We start from the raw sequence: 26,705 nt of genomic DNA on the forward strand, positions 1-26,705 counted from the left end.
GCAAGCCTTGGGGTTCATGGCCTCCTGCTTTCTTCTAATTCCATATGCAAGACTGCATATGAGGAAACTACAGTGGTATCTAAAAAGTCTATGGAGTCGGCATTGTCACAGCCTGGAAACTATGATTCCTATCATACCTTGCCTAAGCCTGGAGTTCCTATGGTGGTCAGAAGCTGCCACCAAAACAAGGGATTACCATTCACGCTACCCCCTGCCGCCCAAACCGTAACTACAGATGCATCAGACTGCATGGGGGACTCACCTGGCAGGGAAGTGCATTCAGGGCAAATGGAACCCAAATCAAGTGCACCTATATATAAATCAAAAAGAAATGTTAGCTTTACAGAATGCTCTGACAGTCTTCAAGGACTACATTCTTCCAGGACAACTAATGCTAAAGACTGACAACACCACGGTTATGTGGTACATAAACAAGCAGGGGGGTACACATTCCTACCCCCTCTGCAGACTAGCCATGGCATTGTGTAACACATCCCTGAGCTACCAAGTGCATCTACAAGCTCAATTCCTGCCAGGAAAATTGAATACACTGGCAGACGGACTAAGCAGAAACCTCATGGACCCACACTAGTGGAAACTGGAACCACGGATTTTCAACATGTTGACAAACAAATGGGGGAGCCCAGACATAGATCTATTTGCTTACCCCCAGAACTACCAGCTGGACAAGTTTTGCCCAAGGACTCCCCACAAACAAGCCTGGAAAGTGGATGCTCTGTCCTTCAGCTGGAAAAATCTATTAGTCTGTGCTTTTTCCCCTCTGCCTCTGCTCTCCAAAGTTCTACTAAAAGTCAAACGGGACAAACCAAGGATGATTTTGATTGCTCCAGACTGACTGCGCCAGCACTGGTACCCCCTCCTGCACAGTGTCACAAATATCTCCATGGCACCTGCCTCAAACCTCTTCCCTGCTGTCAGCTTCCAACATTAAACCTTGCAGCCTGGCTAATCACTTAAATTCACCCTCATCATCCCTCAGCAAACCTGTGATGGATGTCATCTTGGAGGTGAGGAGACCTAGTACTAGAAAATCTTATGCTGACAAATGGAAAAGATTCTGTGCCTGGTACCAGTCTTTAGGGATGAGCACAGCAGTGCCCAGTTTACCTCAGATTTTGCAATACTTAAAGGAGACGCTTCACAAGGGCCTGTCTTTTTCCTCAATTAAAATCCATGCCTCAGCTATTTCATAGGTTCATACTAGGCTATCTTCCCTAGGGCATTTATAAGCCTAGCCCAAAGTTTTGTGGCTTTCACCATCCCTTAAGTTTGAAAGGTACTGTGCCCATTAGTTTACCGTGCCTCCGTCCAGCAGTGACACTGAGGTGATCCCCGGGGTAAACCTGCGATCTCCCATCCACTGGTCAAGATTTCTCTTGAACAGGGCCAGCGAGGTGCTCTGCCTCACATGTACCGGGATTTTGTTCCACAGCATAGGGAGTCTCTGGGTGATGAATCTGTCCCTCCAGCACGTCCTGTTTATAACGTGTGTTAAGGTTTAAGTCTCTTCCTCTTGTATTTCTTGTGGATTTAGATTTTTTGAGGTGGAGCATGTCCATCAATTCCGGGTTTGACATGGCCTTGTATGTTAGGCACAGGTCACCTCTGAGCAGACGGTATGCGACCGAATAGAGCTGGAGTTCCTTCAGTCGGGCAGCATAAGACATATTTTTGAGACCCTTTATCCTTTTGGTGAGGAACTTTTGGGGCCTTTCCAATTGCTGCAGGTGTCGGGTAAGATACATTCCGAATGGGGCATTGTACTCAATCATTGGTCTGATGAGTGATGAGTACAGGGGAACAATGACCTCCCTTGATCTAGAAGTGAAACCCTTCATGATCAGGTGGGCAATGTAGAAGGTTTTCCTAACTACCTTGGCAACGTGGGTGTCAAATGAAAGGTTACTGTCAACCTGGGTCCCCAGATCCCTGATAACCTCTTCTGTGCTTAGTGGATTGCCACCTATATGGTAGCTAGGGGTAACCTTGTTTTTCCCGAAGGGTATGACTATGCATTTTTTGGCGTTTAACTTTAGGCCATGGCTCTGGCACCAGTTATCCGTTTCTAAGAGACCCTTCTGGAGGATATCTGTGTCTGATGTGTTTTCAACTATGGCGCCCAGTTTGCAGTCATCTGCAAACTTAGTCAGCCATAATCCTCCTGTGTTTGCCTGTACTTCTGAAAAGTAGATGCCGAACAAGAGGGGGCCTAGGACTGAGCCCTGTGGAAGACCACTTGTGACCGGCTTGGAATCTGACATGGCGCCAGCTACTCTGACCCTGTGGGTTCTGTCACTTAGCCAGTTTGCAACCCATCTTGTGACGTATGGGTTTACATTTAAGTTGGTGAGTTTTTCTATGATACCCGAGTGGGGTATTGTGTCGAAAGCTTTTGCAAGGTCAAGGTAGGCTGTGTGGACTGCCTTGCCCTCATCAATGGCCTTGGTGACTGTTTCAAAAAAATCAACCAAGTTTAAAAGGCATGATCTGCCCTTGACAAAGCCAAACTGGGTTGGATCCAATGTCTGTAAGTCCCATATGTCTTTATTTATGAGTTCCATTATGATCCTCTCCATAGCTTTGCAGACTAAGCTTGTCAAGCTGATGGGGCAGTAATTACCAGGGTCAGTGGAGGCACCGCCTTTGTGAAGTGGGACCACAGTTGCTGTACGCCACTCCTTGGGTACGTATCCTGAGGTGAGGCTAAGATTAAACAGCTGCCCTAACAGCGGGTTTAATTCCTCATTGAGTTCGTGGAGTACACAACCGGGGACACCATCTGGTCCCATAAATGCTGTGTTTTTGCCTTGGAGAGAGCAGTTTTCACCTGAGCATTTGAGATGTGTGGGAGGCTACAATCCGCTGGGATAGATATCTCACCTTTTGTGTGGGGGGGGAGAGAAATTTGCACTGAACCTGTCAGCCAGTATGTTGGCAATGTCTGTTGGTTCAGTGATTTTTACATCATTTTGAACTAATTCTGAGCATATCTGGGAGTTTCCTCCCAGGTTTCTAACATAGCTAAAAAAGGCCTTATGATTGTCTTTTGAGTCCTTAGCGACTTTTCTTTCAAAATTTGCCTTGGGTGATTTTATGAGCGATCGTAGTTTTTTACATATAGTGATCAAGGGTGTCTTCCCTTTTAGGGATTTTGCTCTATCTTGCAGTAGCTTTCTCCTTTTATTGTAGAGTTTGTTAATGGCTGGGGTCCACCAGACAGGGCGCTTGCCTTTGGTGCAAAGAGTCTTTGTTTTGTTTGGGATTGCCTGATCCATGCAGTCCTGGAAGTGCTGATAGAAGGCATTTGTAAGTGATTTAGCTGTTTGGGTAATGGTTTCCGCTGGCTCGGGGGCCTTGAAGGAAACCACACCAGTCTTAAGAAGTGTGAAGTTGGCTTTTGAGAAGTTCTTCACTGTGGTCTTTTTTATCTGGGGTGGGGGCAGGATGTGGACTTCCAGTGAGATTAGTTTATGATCCGATCTCACCAATGAGGGGTACATCTCTGGTGCTGAACATTGTGTGTCCCCATGTTCGTGATGATGAGATCTAGTATGTTTTCTCCTCTTGTGGGGATGGTGACTAGTTGTTCCATGGCATTTGAGTTTATGAACTCCAGGAACCTTTGGGCTAGAGTGTTGGGGCTTGAGTAATGATCCCAGTCTATATTCGGGTAGTTGAAATCACCTAATATGATGGTGTTTGGAGATACATTTATCCCCTCGAGTGTTTTCAGGAAAGCTGTGTGATGTTCCTGAGTTTGAGAGGGTGGCCTGTAACATGCTACAAATTGCAGAGCAGTCTTTCTTACGGTTACTTGCACGTGGATGGTCTCTGATGCTTCGTAAGTTGCCACCAACCTGGAGGTGTGGGTATCCTTGATGAATATGGATACCCCCCCCCCTTTCTTGGTGTGGTCCGGATTTTGGGGCCGGAACGCATGATATGAGGTAAAACCCGGTAGTGCCGGGGTGCTCTCAGGAGCCTTGTACCAGGTTTCAGTCACAGCACAGACATCGATGTTCTCCATACTGAGAAGGGTTTCGAGTGCGTGCATCTTGAGGTTTAGACTTCTGGCATTGAGCAGCATTACCCTTAGTTTATTTTCTTTTTTGTGTTCTAGGGTGGTAGGTTTAGAATTTGAGCCTTGCCTAAAAAAGGCACTATGGGGGTGGCAAGAGCCTTTGCCAATATCCGGAAGCCCAGGGGTGACAGGTGCAAGCCGTCCCTTGCGAAGCAGCGTGGCTTGTCCAGCATGTCATCCCAGGCAGACAGACATTGGATCCCCCTTGAATGACACCAGAGATTAAGCCAATTATTAAAGCTGATCATCTTGTCTCTGTATTGTGGCATCATTCTTGGTGAAGGTAGGATACTGCTCAGGGTCAGGGTCATACCTGCCTGGGCTACATAATCAGAGAGCTCCTCTGTCTCTCTTCATGTAGTCAAGGGAGGTACGTCTCACGTCATTCACACCAGCATGGACAGTGACTGAGTCATACTTGTACATGCTGTTGAGTGACCTGAATGCTTGCGTTATGTGGCGGATTCTAGCGCCCGACAGGCAGCTTACTGTGACCTTCTCCTTACTCAGTCTGGTGAGTGGGTTGTCAGTGTGTCTGACTATGGAGTCACCTATGACAAGTGTGTCTGGCATTGTGTTTGGCCTTAAGGGCTGTGACTGTTTGGCACACTGACTTTGTGGTCTATGGGTTGCATGTGTTGTGTCATGAGGTGGCAGTTGTTTGGATGTCTGCTTTGGTGGCCTCTGCTGTTTTGGTAGATTTTTGATCAGAGCCTCCGAGTATGTCTTTGTGTGTTTATGTGTTTGATTTGAAGTGGTGATAGTACTATGTGAGACTGGGTTTGTGGTGTGTGTGGTTTCCTTCTCCTCCTGTCTGGTCTTGCCAGTCTTATGTTGAGAGAGCTCGGCCTCCAGTTTGGCTATATAGTTGCATCTCTCGCATGTATTTGTGTTTTGTGGGAGAAGGAGAGGGTTGTCTGTGTACATGTGGCAATTGTAACATTGCCTCAATATTCCCAGATTCACCAGCTGGGCAGGAGAGGATGCTAGCAACTGACCCCTCAACATGCTAGAAGGAGAGGACAAAGAACTTTTTGTTAATAGAGTTTGAAAAGACTTCGAGGGATGTGGGTGATTGAAAGAGGGGTTTTAGGCTGGTGGGGTACTATGTATAATAAAAAAGTGCTATATCAGTGTAGAAAGTACTTTAGGAGCAAGTGCAAGCTTCCCAGCTAGAGAATAGTCTCCTTAGGAATCAAGTATAGCTGGATCTTTCAGATAGAGAATAGGCTGTTTTGGTTAGAAGTAGAGTTCAAGAAGAGCTGTTCTAAGGGAAAAAATGAAGAGTTGACTTTAGGTAGCCAGAATAGTTTAACCCCAATTAACCGCCGCTGCTCTTGTGTGCTCCTGTGGCAACTCCACGCTAAAACGCGAGCTTTAGCGTGCTTTATAGCAGCGGGTTGAAAAGAGCTGGGAATTGACCCAAAATGGCCAATGGACTACTAGTTTCTGGCTGATACCACTCCAAAATGGACAAATAGGCTGCTCAGTGCTTCCCACTCCCACTGGTAAACAAAGAAGCTTCCTTTCTTCCAAATAAGGATATGGAACAGTTACAGGAGCCAAGACAAAGCCCAGAGATCAGCAAACTCTGATACTGGACTATTCTAGTTCAGTAAGGCGGGAAACAAGAGATCTGAAGTAGGATATTCATTTGTCTGCAACCTGTGGGTTATGGATCCGATATCGGATCCGAACCGGCATGGTTTTCCAGCTATGGATCCAAGCTCTCAGCTCCTCCCCTCACCCATAATGCCCTGCTCTACCCTCATGACCTCAGATCTCGTTTGCCGCGCTGGTGACTGGATTTGGGTACATAGCTCTCAGCTAAGTGGATTTTGTTTCTTGTAAAAATCAGAGAATTTTTGGTATTTTTGAGTGTTTCTGAGTGAAAGTTTAGGTTTCCCTTTGTTATAAGTGTATTTTGACTTTATTTGAGTTAAATTAAGTAATTTTTATTCCCTCCCCTCGCTGTGTAGAGTGTGTGTGTAGGCCTGTGTGTCCTTTTATTTTAAGTTACTTTCTGTAGCTTTAGTGATTTATAGATTATGGCTGACCAGCCTAAATCTATTTTTTCGAAATGCTCCGAGTGTGGCCATAAGCTCTCTCCGGCTGTTGGCCACACTCTGTGTGTCTCGGGGTTGAACACCTCACATCTGGTTGTTCCATTTGTGCAGGGTTCAACCCCAGGGCACTGAGGGAGCGGAGGTCCAAGCTGGTCTTGGCGGGTCTTTACCGCCAGACTCGCCCGCCTCCGCTCCTTCGGGACTGCTGTGGCTACAGTTGTTCCCCTGTGGCACCCTCCTGCTCCTGGGACTCAAACTCCCGCTTCTGGAGAGGAGAGGGATGCTACTAAAAGGACCGGAGGGAGAAGCACCTGGCGGGCCGAGACCTCTGTTTCGCCCCGCCAGCCAAGCGAGCTTCTCCCGGCTCCTGTCGGTTCGGTCTCCTCCTTCTCGGCTCCGGTCCCCTGTGTGCTTTTCACCGGGTCCTGAGGAGGAGGAGACCCGATCTCCGTCGAGGCTATCGAGGAGGCACTCCAGGCCTACCTCGGTAGCCTCTTCGAGATCTACCCATAGCCTTTCTGATGCTGATCTGGACCGGATGATGAGAAGGTTCATCCAGGCCCAGATGCAGATGGGAGTGCTCTTGCCTCCCTCCGGGAGCTCAACACCCTTTTAAGCCTATTGCTCCTTCTCGCACCCGCTATCCGGGTTCGGAGCAGCTGGAGCCGAGGAGCTTGAGCCGGGGTGGGTCGGCGCCGATAGTACTTGGTACCGGATCCTACCCTGCCCTCGAGTGCGTCGGCCCCCCTCTCTCGGAGCCTGGATCCGAGCCGGATCCGGGGATCAGTGCTCCTTGGCGCCGTCTGTGTCGGAGCGCACTGTCCTTCGGATCCGAGTGCTTGGCCGCCGGCTCCGATCCACTCTTCGGATCCGAGGGGGAGCCGATTGTCGGATCCTTTGGTCGAGGTCGGCTCCCCTTCGGCTTTTGATGTAGTGGAGAGGGCTCTGTTGAGGGTCTCCGGACCCCTGGCACTTGTTTCGGCTCCGTCCCGCGCTCCCTCTGCACTGGGCCAGGCTTCCACCATCCGGCCCCTGGGACAGCCCGTTTCTGTGCCCCAAGTTGCTCCTATGGAGCAAATTGCTGCTGAGGACTCCTCTGACAGCCCCCAGAGGAGGTCCCTCGCAAGCATACGTGCAAAAGGAGGCACATTGACTCCCCTGAGTCTCTCACAGAAGACACGGACTTGGAGGAAGGGGAAGGCTCCCCACGGTCACCCCCCGAGGATGTCTCCTTTGGAGACATCATGGAAATGCTCCGTATAAGGGGTGGTCTGCCCCAAGTCTTCCTCGGACGAGTCCGTGTTCTTGGAGGCATTCAAATGGGCCCGTCTACCTCTTGGGTGTCCCCTGCCGACCCCTGGTGGACCTTATTACCACCAGGGCGTGGAAGGAACCGGACACCGTGGAGCCAATTCCCAAAAGACCGGATAGGATCCTTAGTCCGCCATCCGACCGGACCCATTGGAGTAAGGGGCCTCCGGTAGATGCCATGTTGACGGGCGGCCACAAAGAGGGAACTGGCTCAGGAGAGTCCTCAGTCCACCCACCGAGCAAGGAGTCTCGGATGATGGACCGCTTGGGGAAGCGGATGTTCAGTTCAGCGACCTTCTCAGTAAGGGCGCTGAACTATTTGGCACATGTTATTCGGATGCAGCGAGATCTTATTAAGGAATACGCTGCATCCCCTGAGTCCATTTCGGAGGAGGACAGAGTTCTGCACTCCACCCGTATGGCCACTCTTAGGTCAGTTACAAATACTTCTATGCGGCTACTCTCCCATGCAACGGAGGGCGCCGCTAGAGCTGCGGGGACAGGACTGGTCACTAGACGTCAGGCCTGGCTCCGTCACTGCGATTTTTCTGAGACCTTCGAGGCGTCGTTTGCGAACGCCCCCTTTGATGGTTCTGCTCTGTTTGGCAAGACCGTTCGCGAGACGCTGACCCAGAGCGAAAAGGACGGGAAGACGCTGTCTGCCGTCGGAATCCGCTTCTCTGCACCCCAGAGGCCCTATTCTAGGAACCAAAAGGGTCAGAAGAAGATGTGGTTCCGGAAGTCGCAGCAGTCCCAGCCTGCTCCGGACAACCAGTCCTTCCGTGGCAGAGGAGGACAGGGAGGACGCCGCCCTAGAGGCAGAGGGGCTCCCAGAAACTTCGGGTCCAGGGAACCTTTCTCTGAACGGCCCGCAGCAACCCTGAGGGTTGCCCGACTGCTCTACTCTGGAGGCAGTCGGGGACGTTTCGGGCACCTAGCGGCATGGGAGTCCATAACATCGGACCGCTGGGTTCTCCAAATCATATCCAGGGCATATCGCATTCCTTTCCTTCTCTTTCCAAAGTAGAAGTCCCACCCAGACGCCCCACCCGGTCAACGGAGGCCGCTTTGGCAGAAATTGGCCATCTGCTAAAGAAAGGAGCCATCCAGCCCGTTCCCCAGACCAGATCGGATCATGGTTCTACTCCAGATTCTTTTAGTGCCAAAAAGACGGGGAACTAAGACCAATCCTAGACCTCTCTCTCTTGAATCTGGCAGTCCCCAAAGAAAAATTCCGAATGGTCACTCTGCAATCTATTCTCCCCTTCTGGGAGAAAATCACTGGATGTGCTCGATAGATCTCAAGGACGCTACTACCACATCCTGATGGACAGGCGCCCAGGAGGTTTCTCCGCTTCCGGCTGGGAGCCAGTCACTACCAGTTCCGGGTCCTTCCCTTTGGTCTCACCACAGCCCCAGGGTGTTCACCAAAGTACTAGCAGTGGTAGCGGCCCACCTGAGGCTTCAGGGGTGCAGGTCTTTCCCTACCTGGACGACTGGCTTCTTACCGCCCCAACAAGGCATCTACTTCTCTTGGCGAGACTCCTTTCTCCATCTTGCTCCCTTTCTGGGCATCACAATAAATACAAAAAGTCCAACCTGGCGCCCACACAGCTCTTAGATTTTATAGGGGCCAGGCTAGACACAAGGAGTTTACGAGCCTTCCTCACTGCGGACAGAGTTCTAAATCTGCAGCTCCAGGTGCGGGCCATTCTCCAGTCAAGTTCTGTTCCAGCGGAGTTGGTCCTGAGGGCCCTAGGGTCCATGGCTTCGCTATAGCACTTCTTCCTCTTGCCAGGCTCAATATCGCATTCTACAGTGGACGCTCTTAGTACAGTGGTCATACCTTGCTCTCCCCATGCATCATCCCATAGCGATCAGCAAGGCTTGCAAGCGGTCCCTCTTGTGGTGGCTCCACTCTCCGGATCTCCACAAAGGCCGCCCATTTTGTGCTTCTCCCCTCTCGCCACGGTGACCACGGACGCCTCCCGCCTCGGGTGGGGGCACTTTATGAGCCGGACAGTCCAAGGCACGTGGAGCGATTCAGAGACCTTACTGCATATCAATGTTCTAGAGATGAGAGCAGTGCTCTTAGCGTTGCTAGCACTTCAGGACTTTCTTCCCTTGGGAACAATTGCGATTCAATCGACAACATGTCTGTTGTCTGGTACTTCAACAAGCAAGGGCGAACAACGTCTTACCCTCTTTGTCGAGAGGCCATGAGACTTTGGGAATGGGCAGTCTCCACCAATCGCTTTCTAATAGCAACGCACATTCCGGTCGGTCCAACATCCTAGCGGACAAGCTCAGTCGCACCATTCTGACCCCTTACGAGTGGTCTCTCAATTGTCAAGTAGCGAACGCATATTCGCACGGTGGGGAACCCTTCATGCGATCTTTTGCTTCTCCCTCAAACACCAAGTGCGACAGTTTTTTCGCTCTAATACCTCCTCCCGGAGGTACCCCAAGAGACGCTCTGGTGCATGCTTGGCCACCCGGTCTTCTGTATGCCTATCCACCCTTGCCTCTGATGCTGCAAGTTCTTCAGAAAGCCTCTCGGGTGGGTTGCAGAATGATTCTCATTGCTCCATTCTGGCCTCGACAGATCTGGTTCCCCTTCCTAAGGTCTCACTCGGTGAATCCTCCTTGGATTCTAGATCCCATCCCGGATCTGATATCCCATCCATCCTGCATTCCTCCGAACCTGGACAACCTGAAGCTGACCGCTTGGCTGCTCCAGTTCCACTCTTGATAAGGACTCCCGGTATTTCTTCACCTGTAAAGGCTATTTTGGTGGCGGCTCATAAACCATCCACTAGAAAGGTTTACCGAAGCAAATGGAAACGTTTCTCTGTGTGGGCGGAGCGGCAAGGCCTGAATCCCTTCACGGTTCCTCTCCCTTTAGTGCTTGACTTTCTAACCACTCTCTTTAACGATGGTGCCAGCAGTTCCACAGTCAAAGTTCAACTGGCGGCAATTTCTCACTATCACATTGGCCATGATTCTAATCCTGTTATGTCAGCCAAATTGTGTAAAATATTTCTTAAAGGTACTTTTCTTCTCAGGCCCCCTATAAAACAAGCAGTTCCTCCTTGGGACCTTTCTTTGGTCCTACAGGCCTTGACCGCTCCTCCTTTCGAGCCAGCGGCTACGGTGGATCTCAAATTCTTGTCCTACAAGACAGCCTTTTTGGTAGCCATTACATCAGCCAAGAGAGTTTCTGAACTTCAAGCTTTATCAGCTAAACCTCCTTACTTGGTATTTCATCCGGACCGTGTCTCCCTCAGGACCAACCCGTCCTTTCTTCCTAAAATCGCTTCTGAAGCAAACATCAATCAATCTATTAACCTCCCTGTTTTCTTCCCTAAATATGAAAACAAAGGTGAATATAAGCTACATTCACTAGATGTTCACAGGCAACTTAGATTTTATCTGAACAGGACAGCTGGTCATAGGCAATCCGACCAGCTGTTTATTTCCTTTGCAAAATTCAATTTGGGCAAGCCAATCTCTAAAGTTTCTCTGTCCCGCTGGATTTCACAGTGCATTTTATTGGCTTATCAAGCTTCAGGAAGGCCCGCACCGGAAGGTGTTCATGCCCATTCAACCCGGTCAGTATCTACCTCGGCAGCCTTCAAGGCTAGGATTCCTCTAGATGATATTTGTGCAGCAGCCACGTGGGCTTCATCTCATACGTTTATTTCCCACTATAAGTTGGATCTTGCATCTAGGGGTAGAGCATCCTTTGGCTCGCGGTGCTCGGAATATCCTTCCATGATGGCGCCCAAGATTCAGGTAGCTGGGGACTCTGTCCCACAGGTTGCAGACAAATGAATATCCTACTTCAGATTTTGAAGTTATGTACTCACCATAACGTTCCATCTGAGTAGGTGTATTCATTTGTCTGCAACCATCCCGCCCTCCTATCCCCCTGGCCTTTCAGTTTCCTGCATATTCCTTGTTACCCTTTTTAGGGTATTGTTGCTTTGGCAAACTCGATCTGAGGTCATGAGGGTAGAGCAGGGCATTATGGGTGAGGGGAGGAGCTGAGAGCTTGGATCCATAGCTGGAAAACCATGCCGGTTCGGATCCGATATCGGATCCATAACCCACAGGTTGCAGACAAATGAATACACCTACTCAGATGGAACGTTATGGTGAGTACATAACTTCTAAATATTTTGTTTGTTTTGTTTTTTTTTCAGAAACAGAGAAGAAAAACAGTCAATAAATGTTTTAAATGCTATAAATCGGCTAGCGCACTTGAGTGTGAAGCCTACAGATACAATTTGCAACAATTGGAAACTTAAAGTGCAAAAAACAGTTTAGACACAATAAATCAGTTTAAATGCAGTAGCAAACAGGCGAAAATGCAGTCGCTAGATAGTAAACAGTAGAAAAGCCACAAAAATTATACTTATATCAACAAAAAGTCACTCTTTTGCTCTCTGCTACTTGAATCACTCTGAAGGACACCACGAGGAGCTGTGCTGAGTTAATATCAAGCTAAAAAGGCGCTCTTTAGCGTGCTTTATAGCAGGGGGTTGAAAAGAGCTGGGAATTGACCCAAAATGGCCAATGGACTACTAGTTTCTGGCTGATACCACTCCAAAATGGACAAGTAGGCTGCTCAGTGCTTCCCACTCCCACTGGTAAACAAAGAAGCTTCCTTTCTTCCAAATAAGGATATGGAACAGTTACAGGAACCAAGACAAAGCCCAGAGATCAGCAAACTCTGATACTGGACTATTCTAGTTAAGTAAGGTGGGAAACGAGAGATATTTTTTTTTTGTTTTTTTTTTTTGTTTTTTTTTTTTTCAGAAACAGAGAAGAAAAACAGTCAATAAATGCTTTAAATCGGCTAGCGCACTTAACCACCCCTCTTCTCTCATCCTGTCCTCAAGCAGTATCTCAGAGGGGCAAAAAACTTGAGACCACCCAGGAGAGGTCCAATCCCTGCCTGGGACCTTAACTTTGTTTTGGAGAAACTCACTCTACCTCCTTTCGAGCCGGCTGCTACTGCAGACTTAAAATTTCTTTCTTGGAAAACAGCCTTCCTTTTACTTCAGCTAGAAGGATATCTTAATTATAGGCCCTTATGGCAGTGGAGCCTTTCATCATCTTTGCAGTCAGGGGACCAATCCATCCTTCATGCCCAAGGTGGTTTCCAGTGTGGCTCTTAAACAGTCCATTCATTTGCCAACCTTCTTTCCCAATCCACAGAACAAAGGGAAACGGATTATGCATTCCTTGTATGTGCACAGACAACTAAGATTCTACTTGGACAGGACTAAATCTCGAAGAAAATCTGAACAATTGTTGGTAGCATTTGCTGCAGGGGCAGAGGAGAAGTATATTTCAAAACAAACCATTTCTAAATGGATAGGCCATTGCATTAATTTCTGCTATAAGCACAATGGAAAACCAATTACCCAGGGGATCAGATCTCACTCCACCAGGGTTGCATCTACTTCTGCAGGCTTTCTTAGAGGTGTCCCTACCAGGGATATCCCAGAAGCTACCTGGAGTTCTGTGCATACTTTCACCAAGCATTATCATTTACCAATTTTCTCTAAAGCCAGAGCTGGCTTTGCCACTGCTGTCTTTCAGGGCCTTATAGCTGGCCCTAATGCTGTATAAACTTCTCCTCCCAACCATAGGTTTGGAAATCTACCCAAATGTAATGACTGCAACAGTGAAACATGAAGAGCATAGTACAGTTGTGCACACTTACCATAAATGTAGATGTTTGAGTGTATTCACTGTTGCAGTCCTGGTTACCCTCCCTCCAGCCCCCCTAGATTTTCTGACTATGCCTCAACTTTCCTTTACTATGCTTAAAAGCCTTTTTGGTGTATTTGCTTTTAGTTGGAGGTATACTTTTGTGTTTTTGTGTTTATTTGCTCCCCATTAGGGGGGCACCTGACATCTGGGACAGGAAAAACTGATGTAATGACGTCGGCTGCATGTTTTATATCCATGACCTGATGTCATGGAAGAAGTGACAGCATCCGACACAGGACCCAAGACTTTGTTAATCAGGCCGACTGAGGGCAGCCTGACAGCAGATTACCCAAATGTAATGACTGGAACAGTGAATACACTCGAACATCTACATTTATGGTAAGTGTACACAACTGTACTTTACAGATTTGAGCCCCATCTTTTCTGTCTTCTGTTTTTGTTCATCTGTTATTAGGAGATAAAGCAACAAACTTGATCTGAGATGATGGGGATGGAGTGGAGCATTATGGGTAGAGGAAGGAACTCGAGAGTTGGATCTGAAGTCTGTAGTATGTAGCAGAGTTGTATCAGAGACCCAGAATGAAAATGGACAGCACAAATGCCTAGTTATGATAAGTACATAAGTTAATTGCCTTCTTTGTATGCAGTGCCCTGGGCTAGGTATTTTCAAGGGTACTACATTGGGTAGGCTTCATTGAATATTATCAGAAGACAGTACAAGCTGGATGTAACCTGTAGGTCATGATCGTCTTGTAGCACCATTACGTGCTAATTTTTTGAAAATATTAATTTACCCCCACTGAAAAATACATAGTAGTTTTACTCAAAGTACATGGGTAGCTTGAGCATTGCACATTATAGAGTTAAATCACTATATTTTCCTTGTGACATACCAGACTAGGTTCTGACAGAGTTTTATTGAGCCAAACCTTGTCCCTGTCTTGAGTTCTTTTATACTTTCTAAGTATATAGTGCACTAGCGTAAAACTCTATTGATGTTTTCTCTTCCAACATGCTGTAGATACAATTTTGTAATGTATTCTTGATAAATTTTTGGACCCCGTGTCCTTTTTTAAATGTTTGTTTGATGTGTGCAGATTACATCTGGCAGTGGGAAGGCGATGATGGAAGCTGGATTCCTTGTAGTGCTCAAACTAGTGTCACTCTTGAAGCAGCACACCGCAGTGACATGAAAACTATTGTCATGGCATTTGGCAGTACACAGTATACTCTTGACCTAGCCCGAATGGTTCAGATCAACAACAAAACAAAATTCCGAAGGAAACTCAGGAGAAAAGAATTGGGTCAAGGTAACTTTTTTTTTTTTTTTAAATAATCTTGTATTATTGCCTTTTTTAAAATAAGGTGCAGACTGATGCATAATGTCTCTGTTCATTGCGTAATAGAGTTTCAGACTATTTCTAAACTTTTCTGGGCGCTCTTTAATCCACATGCACAAACTTTATAAAATGTGTAGTGCTAGGATGCAGAATAGCATAGCATTAAGTGTTGTAAATGGGTATCTGTCTGTAATGTTGAATTCATTTCACTGCAAAGGCTTATACCATAGTGTTTAATTTTGTAATCTTTGCTGTAGAAAGCTTCTGAAATGGTTGCTTAAATCAGACTTAAGCTGCATGTAATGGTTCACTTTTTGAATTTTGATAACCAGGAAATATTGTAAGCTTCACTTTGTGTGTTTTTTGTAGCCTTTGTGACGGGATGTTATACCATGCCAAATCCTCATTGCTGTGGTAGGGTGTGTATTATGGCACACAGTTATGCATCTTTAGCCGTGCCACCTCTTCAGTAGTTTTTATTTTTGGTGGCATCACACTTTTTTGAAACTGATGAGCTTTTATTTCCTCTGTGTAAAGCCAAACAGTGAGCATAGCCAAGAAGTGACCATCAGTATCTGGGGTGATGTGTGCTGCTTCTGCTTCACATAAATTTGTAGGAATGTTTCCCTGTTCTGCACTTTATGGAGAAATAAGCTTAAAAGAGTGACCAAAAGTGTGCACTATTCATTTGTCGGTGCTGTTGTCAAAGTTTCATTTTAGGCACCATCAGTTTTGAGTAGGATTTCCAATATACTGTAAAGCTCCCTGCATTGGTTTTTATGAAAGTGGTGTCACTGTTTCCCCTTAGTTATTTGAGCACTTACATTTGCTTGTTTAGACATAAATACCGTCTTTCACCTTTATGCCTGTTATATGAAAAGACCAGGTGTAGGTATGGTTAAGGATGAGAATAGTTTCATTTGGTAGCACTTTTTTATAGTTTGATATTAGGGAATGAGTGATGGAAGAGCCCATATCCAAAGCTAGCATATTCTGTGCTGCCTTGAGGGGCTTGAGAGCTTGCAGTAGCAGCATTTTTTTTTCTTAATTCAAATTTTGTTCTCACAGTCCAGCCTTGGTGTGTTTTATTCTGCGCTAGTTGGTAATATCTTGCAGGAATTAATGTCTTAATTTCTTGTTATTTTAACACTGGTTTAAGTTGGAGACCAATCTAGAGAAAATGAGAGGAATGCTGCTCATGTTGGAAACAGATTTAGCCATAAAAAGTAAAAATAAATGTTGTCCCTTCTAAATGCAGAGACTGAAGCATTATTTTCTAGATTTCAAGCCATCTAAGAATTATTTTAGAGGGAAGATGGTGATTATCAGGACCTGTGTGAGACTTTTCAGAAAATGTAAACAAGGCATACATTCATGTCCTAGTCTCATGTTGTATTGTCCTTAGTGTGGGATTCTCTGCCTCAGGTGACCCGAACATCGGCTCCTATACAAAAGCTTAAGCCTTGTTGCTTTTGGTGCATGGGACCTCACACGCAGAGCCATAAACCATGGGCCCTAAATGTGATATCTGCACGCACAGACCTCAGACGTTTTCTGCCCCAATCGAACATCAGACTGATCACATTGCTCCTGTACCTATCAAGACCGTCTAAACCTAAGTACCCCGTTGAGGAATTCTTATGTTTACTTTTGCTTGAGCTTGATTTGCTGGTTTCTTTTTAGCCGATGTCCGCTAAGAAGGATAAATGCTGATATGGATGTCAAATTCCACATAAAGACACCAATGACCATTCTGTTTAGACCGTGAACACGACCATACTTCCTGAGCCATTTGCCAATCCTTTATCCCTAAAACGCTTAGAAGCAATCTGGCTGCCCTTAATCTATATGTGGAAAATCAGAGGCTAAATAAGTTAGCACTTAGGATGGAGTTGGAGTCTGCCACCCAGGTGAAACCACCACGGAAAAAGGCCAAACTTTCATGGCCTGCTTCCACTTCCTCTCTGTCATCGGATGCCCCACCAACTGCTGATATAAGGATTGAAGGACATTCGCTAGAGTTGTCTACTTCGGCTCCCCTTGAGAAAGCAGTTTCTGAAGTACCGGCCGGCACATCCACAGAGGTTATTCAGGCGTCTGTTTCTACCGAAGTTGAGGGGGAACCAGGCTCCACCAGATGCCCGTCTAGGATGCAGGAATCTGAAGGCCACTTCTTTAGCTCAAGCCCCTGAATCTAGGCCTTCTCCCTCTCCCAGAACTACTCCTTTAAAAAGAAAGCAAACATTTATCTCCCTCTTCTGAGGGGTTACCTGACTGGCAATCTTTCACTCAGTCCTTGATGCAGCCCTTCATGGACCCTAGGCCCTCGGCCTCCTACCCTCCACTGTCCCAGTGCTTAGCCCAAGGCTTGCATCAGCTACTTCTAGTCTCCCTCCCATTTCTCATGAAGAAGTTTTTTGTTCATCGTCTGATGATTCCATTACGTACTCATCACAAATAGCCTTCCCCCTGGAATGCTATTCCCCAGATGAATCCATTGAAGGGGAATCTCCTCCAGAAGACCTCGCTTTTGGGGAGACCATTACTAAAATGAAAGAATATTTCAAATGGGATACTTCCCAAATGACAAACTCAGATATTTTGAGGTGCTGCAAGTTGAATCTCCTTCACCATCTGCCGTCCCACCAGTTGTACCTGCATATCTAGATGCATTTGCATCAGCATCTAAAAACCCTCACTCTTAGCCACCTGCTCCTAAGGGACCTGATAGTTTCTATAAGGTGGCTGATGACCATAAATTTCTTGTCAACCCCCCCCCCCCCCCCCCCCTTGGCAGACACTCCAGTGATTGCTGAAGCCCTAGACAAGCAGTTAAGAATGATCCCATCCTTGTCCCTTCTGCCTACTGATAAGGACAGTCAGAATGTGGACAGGCTAGGCAAGAAAGTTTATACCTCTTCCACCCTAGCCTTCAGAGCTGTTAATTACCAAACCCATATGATAAAGTTTGCTTTGGACTTGGTATCCCAAGCATCTACACTCCTGTCTTTCCTGACAGACTCCTAACAAGGCAGAGGTAGCATCAAAACTGTCCCTGGCATCCCAGGTAGTCAGGCACTCAATTAGATGCAGTTATGATGCAGCAGAGGCCTCTGCTAGATCTGCTGCATCTGCATCTATGCTCTGCAGTTATTCATGGCTTCGCCTCCAACCATTGCCTTAGGATTTCATATCCAAAATTATTGATGCACCACTAGACCACAACCTCCTGTTTGGGAAGCAGTCGGCTGAACTGTTTAATAACCTTCAGGAAAAAAGCAAGGAGCTTCAAGACATTAAGCACCTTCTAGTATCTCTTGTACCAAAGTACTACAGAAACTGTCCAGCAAAGACCACCTATGTCAGAAGAACCCCCTCCTCTGCTACTACTCCTTTCAGACATAGGAAAGGAACCAGGAGGCAAATCTCTTCCAGACCAGCCTCTTCCCAGCCTACCCCCAGACAGCCCTTTCAAGACAGAAATGGTACCAACAATGTGTGACTGCCTTGCCCATCTCTCCCTCTGCCTGCCAGTTTGGATAACAATCACCTCAGATCGCAAAGTTCTGGCAATAGTAGAAGTGGGATATTTCCTTTCTTGGAAAGAAAGGCCCCCAGCACGGGGCATTCCGCTCTTACTCAAAAACCAGCTACACCTTATTCCTCGCATTATAAAGGATCTACTGACCCATGGCACCATAGAACATGTTTCCCCAGGCCAAGAAGGAAAAGGTTTCTACTCAAGGCTATTCCTTGTACCAAAAAAGGACAGTCTATGGAGGCCAGTCCTGGATTTGTGTTTTCTAAATCTCCACCTAAAAGTCCCTTCCTTCAGAATGCTCTCTCTCCAAACCGTTCTTCCACTATTGCCAACCCAAGCGTTCATGGCCATTCTAGACCTGAAGGAGGCCTACCTCCACTTCCCTATAACAACCCTCTCACAGAAAGTTCTTGCGTTTCACTGGGCCCTGTTCTCAGTTTCAGTTTACTGCTTTGGCCTTTGGTTTATCCATTGTACGCAGGGTCTTCACTAAATGCCTTGCTGCAGCCGTAGCCTGTTGCAGAACCAAGGGCATTCAGATCTGCTCCTACCTAGATGATATTCTCATTCTGACAGAAAAGACACTCTAAAAATCCATCTTCAATTTGCCATGTCCCTGCTACAAGGCTTGGGGTTCACCCTTAATCTCCCCAAATCATCACCAACATCATAGCAGGACAAAATCTTCCTGGGATGCAGGATCCGAACAGACCTGATGAAGGCATTCCTTCCTCAGGACAAAGTGTTTTCCCTAACAAATCACTTCCAGGATCTGCTCCAGGCCCACCAACTATCAGCAAGACAATTCCTGCAACTTTTGGGCGTTATGGTAGCCACCATTCGTATGTTACCACTAGCCAGGATGCACATGAGGAAACTACAGTGGTTTCTAAAGAATGTGTGGTCCCAACATAATCATCATCTAGAGTTCCAGAGTCCCTTCCTACCCTGCCTAAAGGCAGAGGTAATGTGGTGGATCCAAGACGTTTATATGAAACCCGGCCTTCCCCTTCATCCCCCCCCCACACACACACACCCCAGCTCAATATATGCACACAGGCGCCTCTGACATGGCTGGGGGGCTACCATGAAGTGCCTCAAGGTGCAAGAACGCTGGCAGGCACCCCTCTGGAAAAAAAACACATCAATATGAAATAAATGACTGCAGTTTTTTTAGCACTGAAAGCCTTTCTTCCCATCCTACTGCCAGACCCCCTTCAAATCTTCATAGACAACACCACAGTCATGTGGTGCATCAACAAATGGGGGAGGGGGGAGCAAATCCTACCTCTTCTGCAGGCTAGCAGTCCAGATTTGTGACCTAGCCTCCCAAAATAACTTCGCTGCAGGCAGTCTACATCCCATCACAACCAGCAAGTGGATACTCTCAGCAGCGATCATCTTAACTGCATCACGAGTGGATGTTGCACAGAGAAGTTTTTCTAGACATTGTCCACCAGTGGGGTACACCTCAAATAGATTTTCTTGCCTCCCCCAGAACAGACAACTAAGAATTTTGTACCAAGGACCACTCCCCACTAGCTTGGAGAATGGACGCCTTCACCGTTTCATGGAAGGGATGGTGTCTGTTTGCCTTTCCTTCCTTCCCTCTCATTCGAAAGGTCCTCCTGAAAATCAGGAGGGACATGCCAAAAATCTTGCTGGTGACTCCCTATTGCCCAAGGCAGCATTGGTTCCCCCTTCTACTATCCCTCGCCAAGGGCAATCACCACAAGTTACCCCACAAGGTGGATCTACTCACAAAGCAGAAGGGAACTTTCATCCACCCTCACCTGGAGATGCTGTGCCCAACACTCTGGGTGATCATCTTTTAATACCCTTCAGGACGTGGTTTCTGTCCCGAGGGAGGCCAGGAGGAAACCTAACACAAGGAGAATTCAACGTTTTAAAATGGGGATGACACTCCCAAGTGGTGTTTCCAAAGACATAGGGATCCCTTTCTAGCGGATGTCCCCCTAGTCTTAGCTTGTGTGTGAACTGATCAAGGCAGGCCTTTCATACTTCAATTTTTTTTTCTGAATTTTTTAATACCACCTTCCTGAGCATCCTTAATTACCATACCCCCATAAGACTTTCCAGAACCAAAGCACAACCCTCCCCATGGCTACAGAAAACCACTAAGTCAGAAATGAAAACGGGGATAAAGCCTGAGAGTACTGACGCAAAACCAAAAACCCCTCAACTAGACAGAAATTCCTAGAACTACGCAATAGTCAAAAAGCTAATAAAACAGGACAAATTCCAATACTACCAGTCTGCCCTAGACTCCTCCCAACACAACCCTAAACAAGTTTGGTCCTCCATAAACTCCATCCTCCACCCAGGTAAAGTCAGTGCCCCTCCTTCTAACATCCCTCACTCTGAAAATATTGCTACCTCATTCAACACGCACTTCACACAAACCATCCTATCACTAGCTAGACAACACAACGCCCCTCCACCCCACATCCCCAGCTAGTAATCTCCACATTGTCTTTTCTTTTTCTCCTGTTCTACCTCCAACATAAAAAAACTCTTAACTAAACTTAAGCCCACCAATTAGCAGCAGACAACCTCCCAAGTGAATACTTACAAATCGCAGCTGATGCTCTAGCCTACCCAGTATCCATCTTGATTAACCGATCTCTGTCAGAAAGTTCCATTCCCTCACTGTGGAAAGCATCACAAATAATTCCCCTCCACAAAGGCGTCCCCTCCACAGAATTAACCAATTACTGCCCCATAGCTATTCTCTCTCTACTCCAAAATACTAGAGAGATGTATTCACTCTCAGGTCTAAGACTACCTCCTTACTAACAACCTTCTTTCCAGTACTCGGCATGGTTTCCAACCAAACCATAGCACCACCACTGCCTTACTCTCCTTTACTAACACTATCCTTCAGCATAAAAGCAATGGCTGTATCTCCCCTGCTACTCTCCTAGCCCTATCTAAAGCACTTAACATGGTCCCACACAAACAACTCATCTCTGTCCTCAATAACCTATCCTTCTCTGTCAGTCACCAACTGGTTTCAGAGTTGCCTGTCTGACCGCCAACAATCCGTTGTATGGCAGAATGACACATCTCCCCAACTACCTGTCTCTATAGGGGTTCCCCAAGGATCCTTCCTTGGACCCCTACTCTTTATTTTCACCAATAATCTAGCCTCTGCCACCAAACATGGCACACTCACAATACATAAATAACTCAACCATCATCTGCTCAGCCCAGTCCTTACCCAAACTGCAAAAAGTCACACAGGAATCCTTTTCCTCTGTTGAAACTTGGATGTTCATCGTGCATACAGCTGCAGTAATCACATATGGGTTCTCTGCTGTCAGGCGGTCCCTCGGTCGGCCGAATTCCAAAGTCTTGGTCCGGCGTCGGTTGTTGTCGCTTTCTTTCCTGATGTCAGTGCGACAGTGGTATATAAGACACAGCCGACGCCATATTCTCCAGTCTTTTTTGCCGCGCGGTGCCCGAAGCAGAAGCAGTTCGCAAGTGCTGGTCGGCCAGCTCCTGAATTTACGAAAAATTGGAAACCGAAGTCTTCTTTAAAGCTAAGTACCCCGTTGGGGAAACTTTTCTTGCCACAGACCGATGTCAGACACAGTTAACAATTGTATTTCTTGTGGGAAGCAAATACCGCATAAGGATTTCCATTCCTTCTGCATACCTTGTTTAGGCCCAGACCACGACGTCTCGGGCTGTTGCTTTTGTGCTACTTTCAATAAACGCACTATTAAGCGTCGGGCGGAGTTCGCCCAACATTATTTTGGTAAAGCCTTTGATTATAAAATGTCGTCGGAGACTCCGACTACCGTTTTGTCCAAAAAACGCAAGGACAAGGTCCGACACGCGAGGTCCGCGGTCTCCACTGACACCACGCCAAAACTGACTGCACGTGGTCCGGTACTCAGCGAGATGCCTTTGCAGTCCCTGACTACCGACGACACTTCTTTGGCGGTGTCTTCTGTACCCGAGACCGCAGGTGCCTCGGCCCTTACTCAGACTACAACCACCGAAGCCACTGTGAGTGTTGAGTCTCCTAATGTGGACAGGTCCACTTCCACCCAGGGTGTCTTTAGGCCCTCATCTTCCTTTTCCATTAAGGCCTTTACTAAGTCCAAATCAGCCATGCATCCCAAGAGGCCTGTTGCTCAGGGCCCATCCCCAGGCCCCATGCCTAAAAAGCAGATGCTTAAAATGGCTGAGGATTTGATTACCCTTTCAGGGGTTCCCAACCCCCTCCAGACAAGAGACCCAGAGTGGAGGAAGATTCTCCCTCTTCTGAACAGGGCTCCATTTTCTCAGAACATTCTTATGTAGAGGAACACTTGCACTCCCCTTATGAAGATTCGGATGCAGAACAGTCCATTCCTTCTGTATCTCCCTCAGAGTATTTCTCTTTTGGGGAAACCTTGCACACCTTGAGGGAGCACTTCCATTGGGAAGGCCAAGACTTTTCTGATTCCAAGAAAAGGCTTAGGGAATTTCTTTTGTTACCTCAACACAGACCGCTGGCTATACCTCCTGTCTTGGACATACTTGATGATGTTTACTCGGAGGCTTGTCTTAGTCCGGATTCCCTGCCTCGTGCTCCAGTCAAACCTGATAGGTACTACAGAGTTCCTAACTCTCACCAATTTCTTTTCAAAAGTCATAATGCTGACCCTGAAACCATTTCTCAAGGCCCCAAGGGAATGAAGGCCTCTACTGCCAAGAATCCACTTCCTTCCGAAAGAGAATCTAGATCCTTAGAAAGGTGGGGGAAAAAGGTATACACCTCGGCCACCCTAGCCATGAGGGCCTTAAATTGTCAGTTCCATATGCTTAAATACCAGCAGTTTCTGTTATCTCAATTAAGAAATAAAATGTCTCAACCTGAACAACCAGATTTGAAGGAATTGCAGGATATGATGCATAGTGCAGAACAAGTGGGTAAACACACCTTACAGTGTGGCTATGATGCCTTAGAGGCCTCAAGTAGAGCTGCTGTTACAGGCTCAGTCATTCGTAGACATGCTTGGCTTAGGGAACAAAGCTTGCCTGATCATGTTAAAGCTATACTACTAGATGCTCCTTTACAAAAGGATGTACTATTTGGTACTAATGCTGAGGAGATACTTCGCAAAATGGAAGAAAAAGCTAAATCTATGCAAACTGTCAAGGCTTTTCTACAGGTACAACCACCTCGTTTTAGCAGAAATTGGCCTTCTAAAAACTGGTCCTTTCCAGCCACGGACAAGCCCCAAAGAGGTAGATACAGGTGCACAAGGGGCCGAGGTCAATCTCAAGGATCATATAGAGGCAGACAGTGGCAAACTCCAGCACCAAGAGGTGGCGAAGACAGTGCACAACAATACAGAAAACAAACCCAATGACTTCCTCCTTTTCATGCCAAGCAAGTCTCAGCTGACAGCTCCCTTGGGAGGAAAGCTGGCATTATTTACAAGAAATTGGCATATTATCACAACAGACAAATGGAGCCTGGACATTATAAACAGAGGCTACAGATTTCATTTTCACACACTTCCAAAAATGAGAGGCATGCCAAACCTGCCACACAATCAAAGGGCAGAGGCACAAATATACAAATTTCAAAACTCATGGACATGAAAGCTATTCAAGAGGTACCTACTCACGAACAAGGTCAAGGTTTTTATTCCAGACTATTTCTGGTACCAAGGAAAGGAACCGACTGGAGACCCATTTTGGACTTATCCATCCTAAATACATTTCTACTGCACCAAAATTCAAGATGCTCACATTACAGCAGCTTCTTCCCATGCTGGGCAAGGGGTTTTGGCTGGTAACATTGGACCTCAAGGAGGCATACCTGCATGTCCCAATCAGACAAAGCTGCAGAAGATACCTCAGATTTCATGCAGGTTCAATCCACTATCCATTCTCTGCATTGCCCTTTGGCTTATCTACTGCGCCCAGAGTATTCACGAAATGCCTGGCATCAGTAATCGCCTACTGCAGACTTCAAGGGATACAAATTTACCCTTATTTGGACGACTGCCTGATCCAAGCGGACAGCAAGCACAAACTTCTGGAACATCTGGCTTATGCAATACGGTTACTGAATTCTCTGGGATACACAATCAACAAAGAGAAATCCGGGCTAGCGCCATCTCAGAAAATAACTTTCCTGGGTGCCAACTTGGACACAAACACCCAGATGGCCTACCTTACGCCAGAAAAACAGGGGCAACTAACACAGTACTTCAAAATACTAGCAAATTGTACCAGGCTTACTGCAAGGAAAATCCTGCAGGCTCTGGGCTTCATGGCATCTTGCATTCTTTTAATCCCATGTGCAAAGTTGCATATGAGAAAACTTCAGTGGTACCTAAAAAACCTATGGTCTCAGCACAGCCACAATTTGGAAACAATAATACCAATAATTCCATGTTTGCAAAAGGAATTTCTATGGTGGGCCCAAGCATGTCAAACACAGGTCTCCCATTCTGCAAGCCTCAAGCAAATCAAGTCATCACAACAGACGCCTCAGATTACGCCTGGGGGGCGCACATGATAGACAGGTGCATTCAGGGCAAATGGACCCAAAAGGAAAAGCACCTTCACATCAACCAAAAAGAAATGCTAGCAGTCATAAATGCAATTACAGCATTCAAGGACCTCCTGCATCCAGGTCAATTATTGATAAGAACAGACAACACCACAGTAATGTGGTACATAAACAAACAAGGAGGAACACATTCATACCCCCTGTGCAGACTAGCCATGACACTTTGGAACTTGGCTCTGGAATGGCAAATCGAACTTCAAGCACAGTACTTGCCAGGTTTGGAAAACACGCTGGCAGACAGTCTAAGCAGAAATATGACAGATCCGCACGAATGGAAGTTGCATCCTCAGGTGTTTACACAGATAATCCAAGCGTGGGGAAGGCCAGACATAGATCTCTTCGCCTCCCACAGGAATCATCAATTGGAAAAGTTTAGTTCAAGGACCTTCCATCCAAAGGCCTGGAGAGTGGACGCCCTTTCATTCAGTTGGACAGCATGGACAGTGTACGCTTTCCCACCCCTCTGCCTCTTCTGCCCAAGGTGCTCTTGAAAGCAAGAGCAGACAGACCGAAGATGATCCTGATTGCTCCAGACTGGCCAAGACAGCACTGGTACCCACTCCTGAGGAGCCTAACACATACTCCTCCCTGGCTTCTACCTCTAATGCCTCTTTTGCTGACTCAGCACAGCTACAAAACTCTTCACAGTCAGCTGAAAACACTCAATCTCGCTGCATGGAAAATTCCTTAACACCACAACAGATCCTACTCCCCAAAGAGGTGCAGGACGTCATTCTGGAGGCCAGAAGGCCATCAACTAGAAAGGCCTACTCCGCAAAATGGTAACTGTTTTGCTCCTGGAATGAGAAAAAAGGCCAGGATCCTAGAAAACTAAATTTGCCTCAGGTATTACAGTATCTAGTTGAGCTGCTGAACAGTGGGCTTTCATTTTCCTCCATAAAAATCCATGCCTCAGCCATTTCTGCAGAATTCAACACGGATCCACCGTTATTCTCTCACCCACTTTTAAGACAGTTCCTCAGAGGGGCTAAGAATATAAGACCACCAAGGAAACAACCAGTGCCAGCCTGGGATCTTAATTACATTCTAGAAAAATTAACATTGCCTCCCTTTGAACCAGCTGCCTCAACAGATTTGCAATATTTGTCCTGGAAAACAGCTTTCCTTCTGGCCATTACCTCAGCTCGTAGGGTTTCGGAGCTACAAGCCCTCATGGCTGTGCAGCCCTTTCTCATCTTCCATCAGGACAGGGTTTCCCTTCGAACCAATCCGTCATTTATGCCTAAAGTGGTATCCAGGGTAGCTTTGAATCAAGCCATACACTTACCTACCTTTTACCCCAATCCTCAAAACAAAGGGGAAAGGCTGCTACATTCCTTAGACATCCATAGGCAGCTACGTTATTATTTGGACAGAACAAAGCCTTTCAGGAAATCAGAACAGCTTCTTGTGTCCTATGCTATAGGAGCTCAAGGGAAGCCTGTTACCAAACAGACAATTTCAAAATGGATAGGCCACTGCATACGATTTTGTTACTCCTATCATGGGAAATCTGTCCCTAGAGGCATCAGATCCCACTCCACCAGGGCCACAGCTACCTCTACAGCCTTCCTCAGAGGAGTTCCTACCAAAGATATTTTGGAGGCATCCACTTGGAGTTCTGTGCATACCTTCACAAAACATTACCACCTGCCTTTATATTCCAAAACTAGAGCAGGCTTTGCCACTGCTGTATTGCAGGGTATTCTGGCTCATCCCAGTTCCACCTAGTGCCTACCACCCTGTGCGTAGCTTTGTGATTCTACCCATATGTGATTACTGCATCTGTATGCACGATGAACATAGTACAGTTTTGTACCTACCATAAATGTAGATGTTTGAGTGCTAATACAGCTGCAGTACAGGTTTCCCTCCCTCCTTCCCCTCTTGGTAAAGGACTAGTGGCTAACACCTCCTCTTACAACCTAATTTGGGTTATCCTCCCATGGTGTATTTGCTTGCAACTACTGTTTTTTGATTACATTGCATTGCTTGAATA

The 26,705-nt window shown here is 46.8% G+C and overlaps 1 protein-coding gene across 1 annotated transcript in view; it reads left to right on the forward strand.

The window, feature by feature from the left end:
• Positions 1–26,705, forward strand: part of LOC122790579 — a 1,409,443-nt gene that overhangs the window by 499,820 nt on the left and 882,918 nt on the right. The window contains exon 5 of the mRNA XM_044058105.1: positions 14,322–14,534. Coding sequence (XP_043914040.1) covers positions 14,322–14,534 — 213 coding nt within the window. The remainder of the gene's footprint in view (positions 1–14,321; positions 14,535–26,705) is intronic.

The sequence above is a fragment of the Protopterus annectens genome, chromosome 16.part0, assembly GCF_019279795.1.
Source record: "Protopterus annectens isolate FY-2018-M chromosome 16.part0, PAN1.0, whole genome shotgun sequence".
Lineage (NCBI taxonomy): Eukaryota > Metazoa > Chordata > Ceratodontiformes > Protopteridae > Protopterus > Protopterus annectens.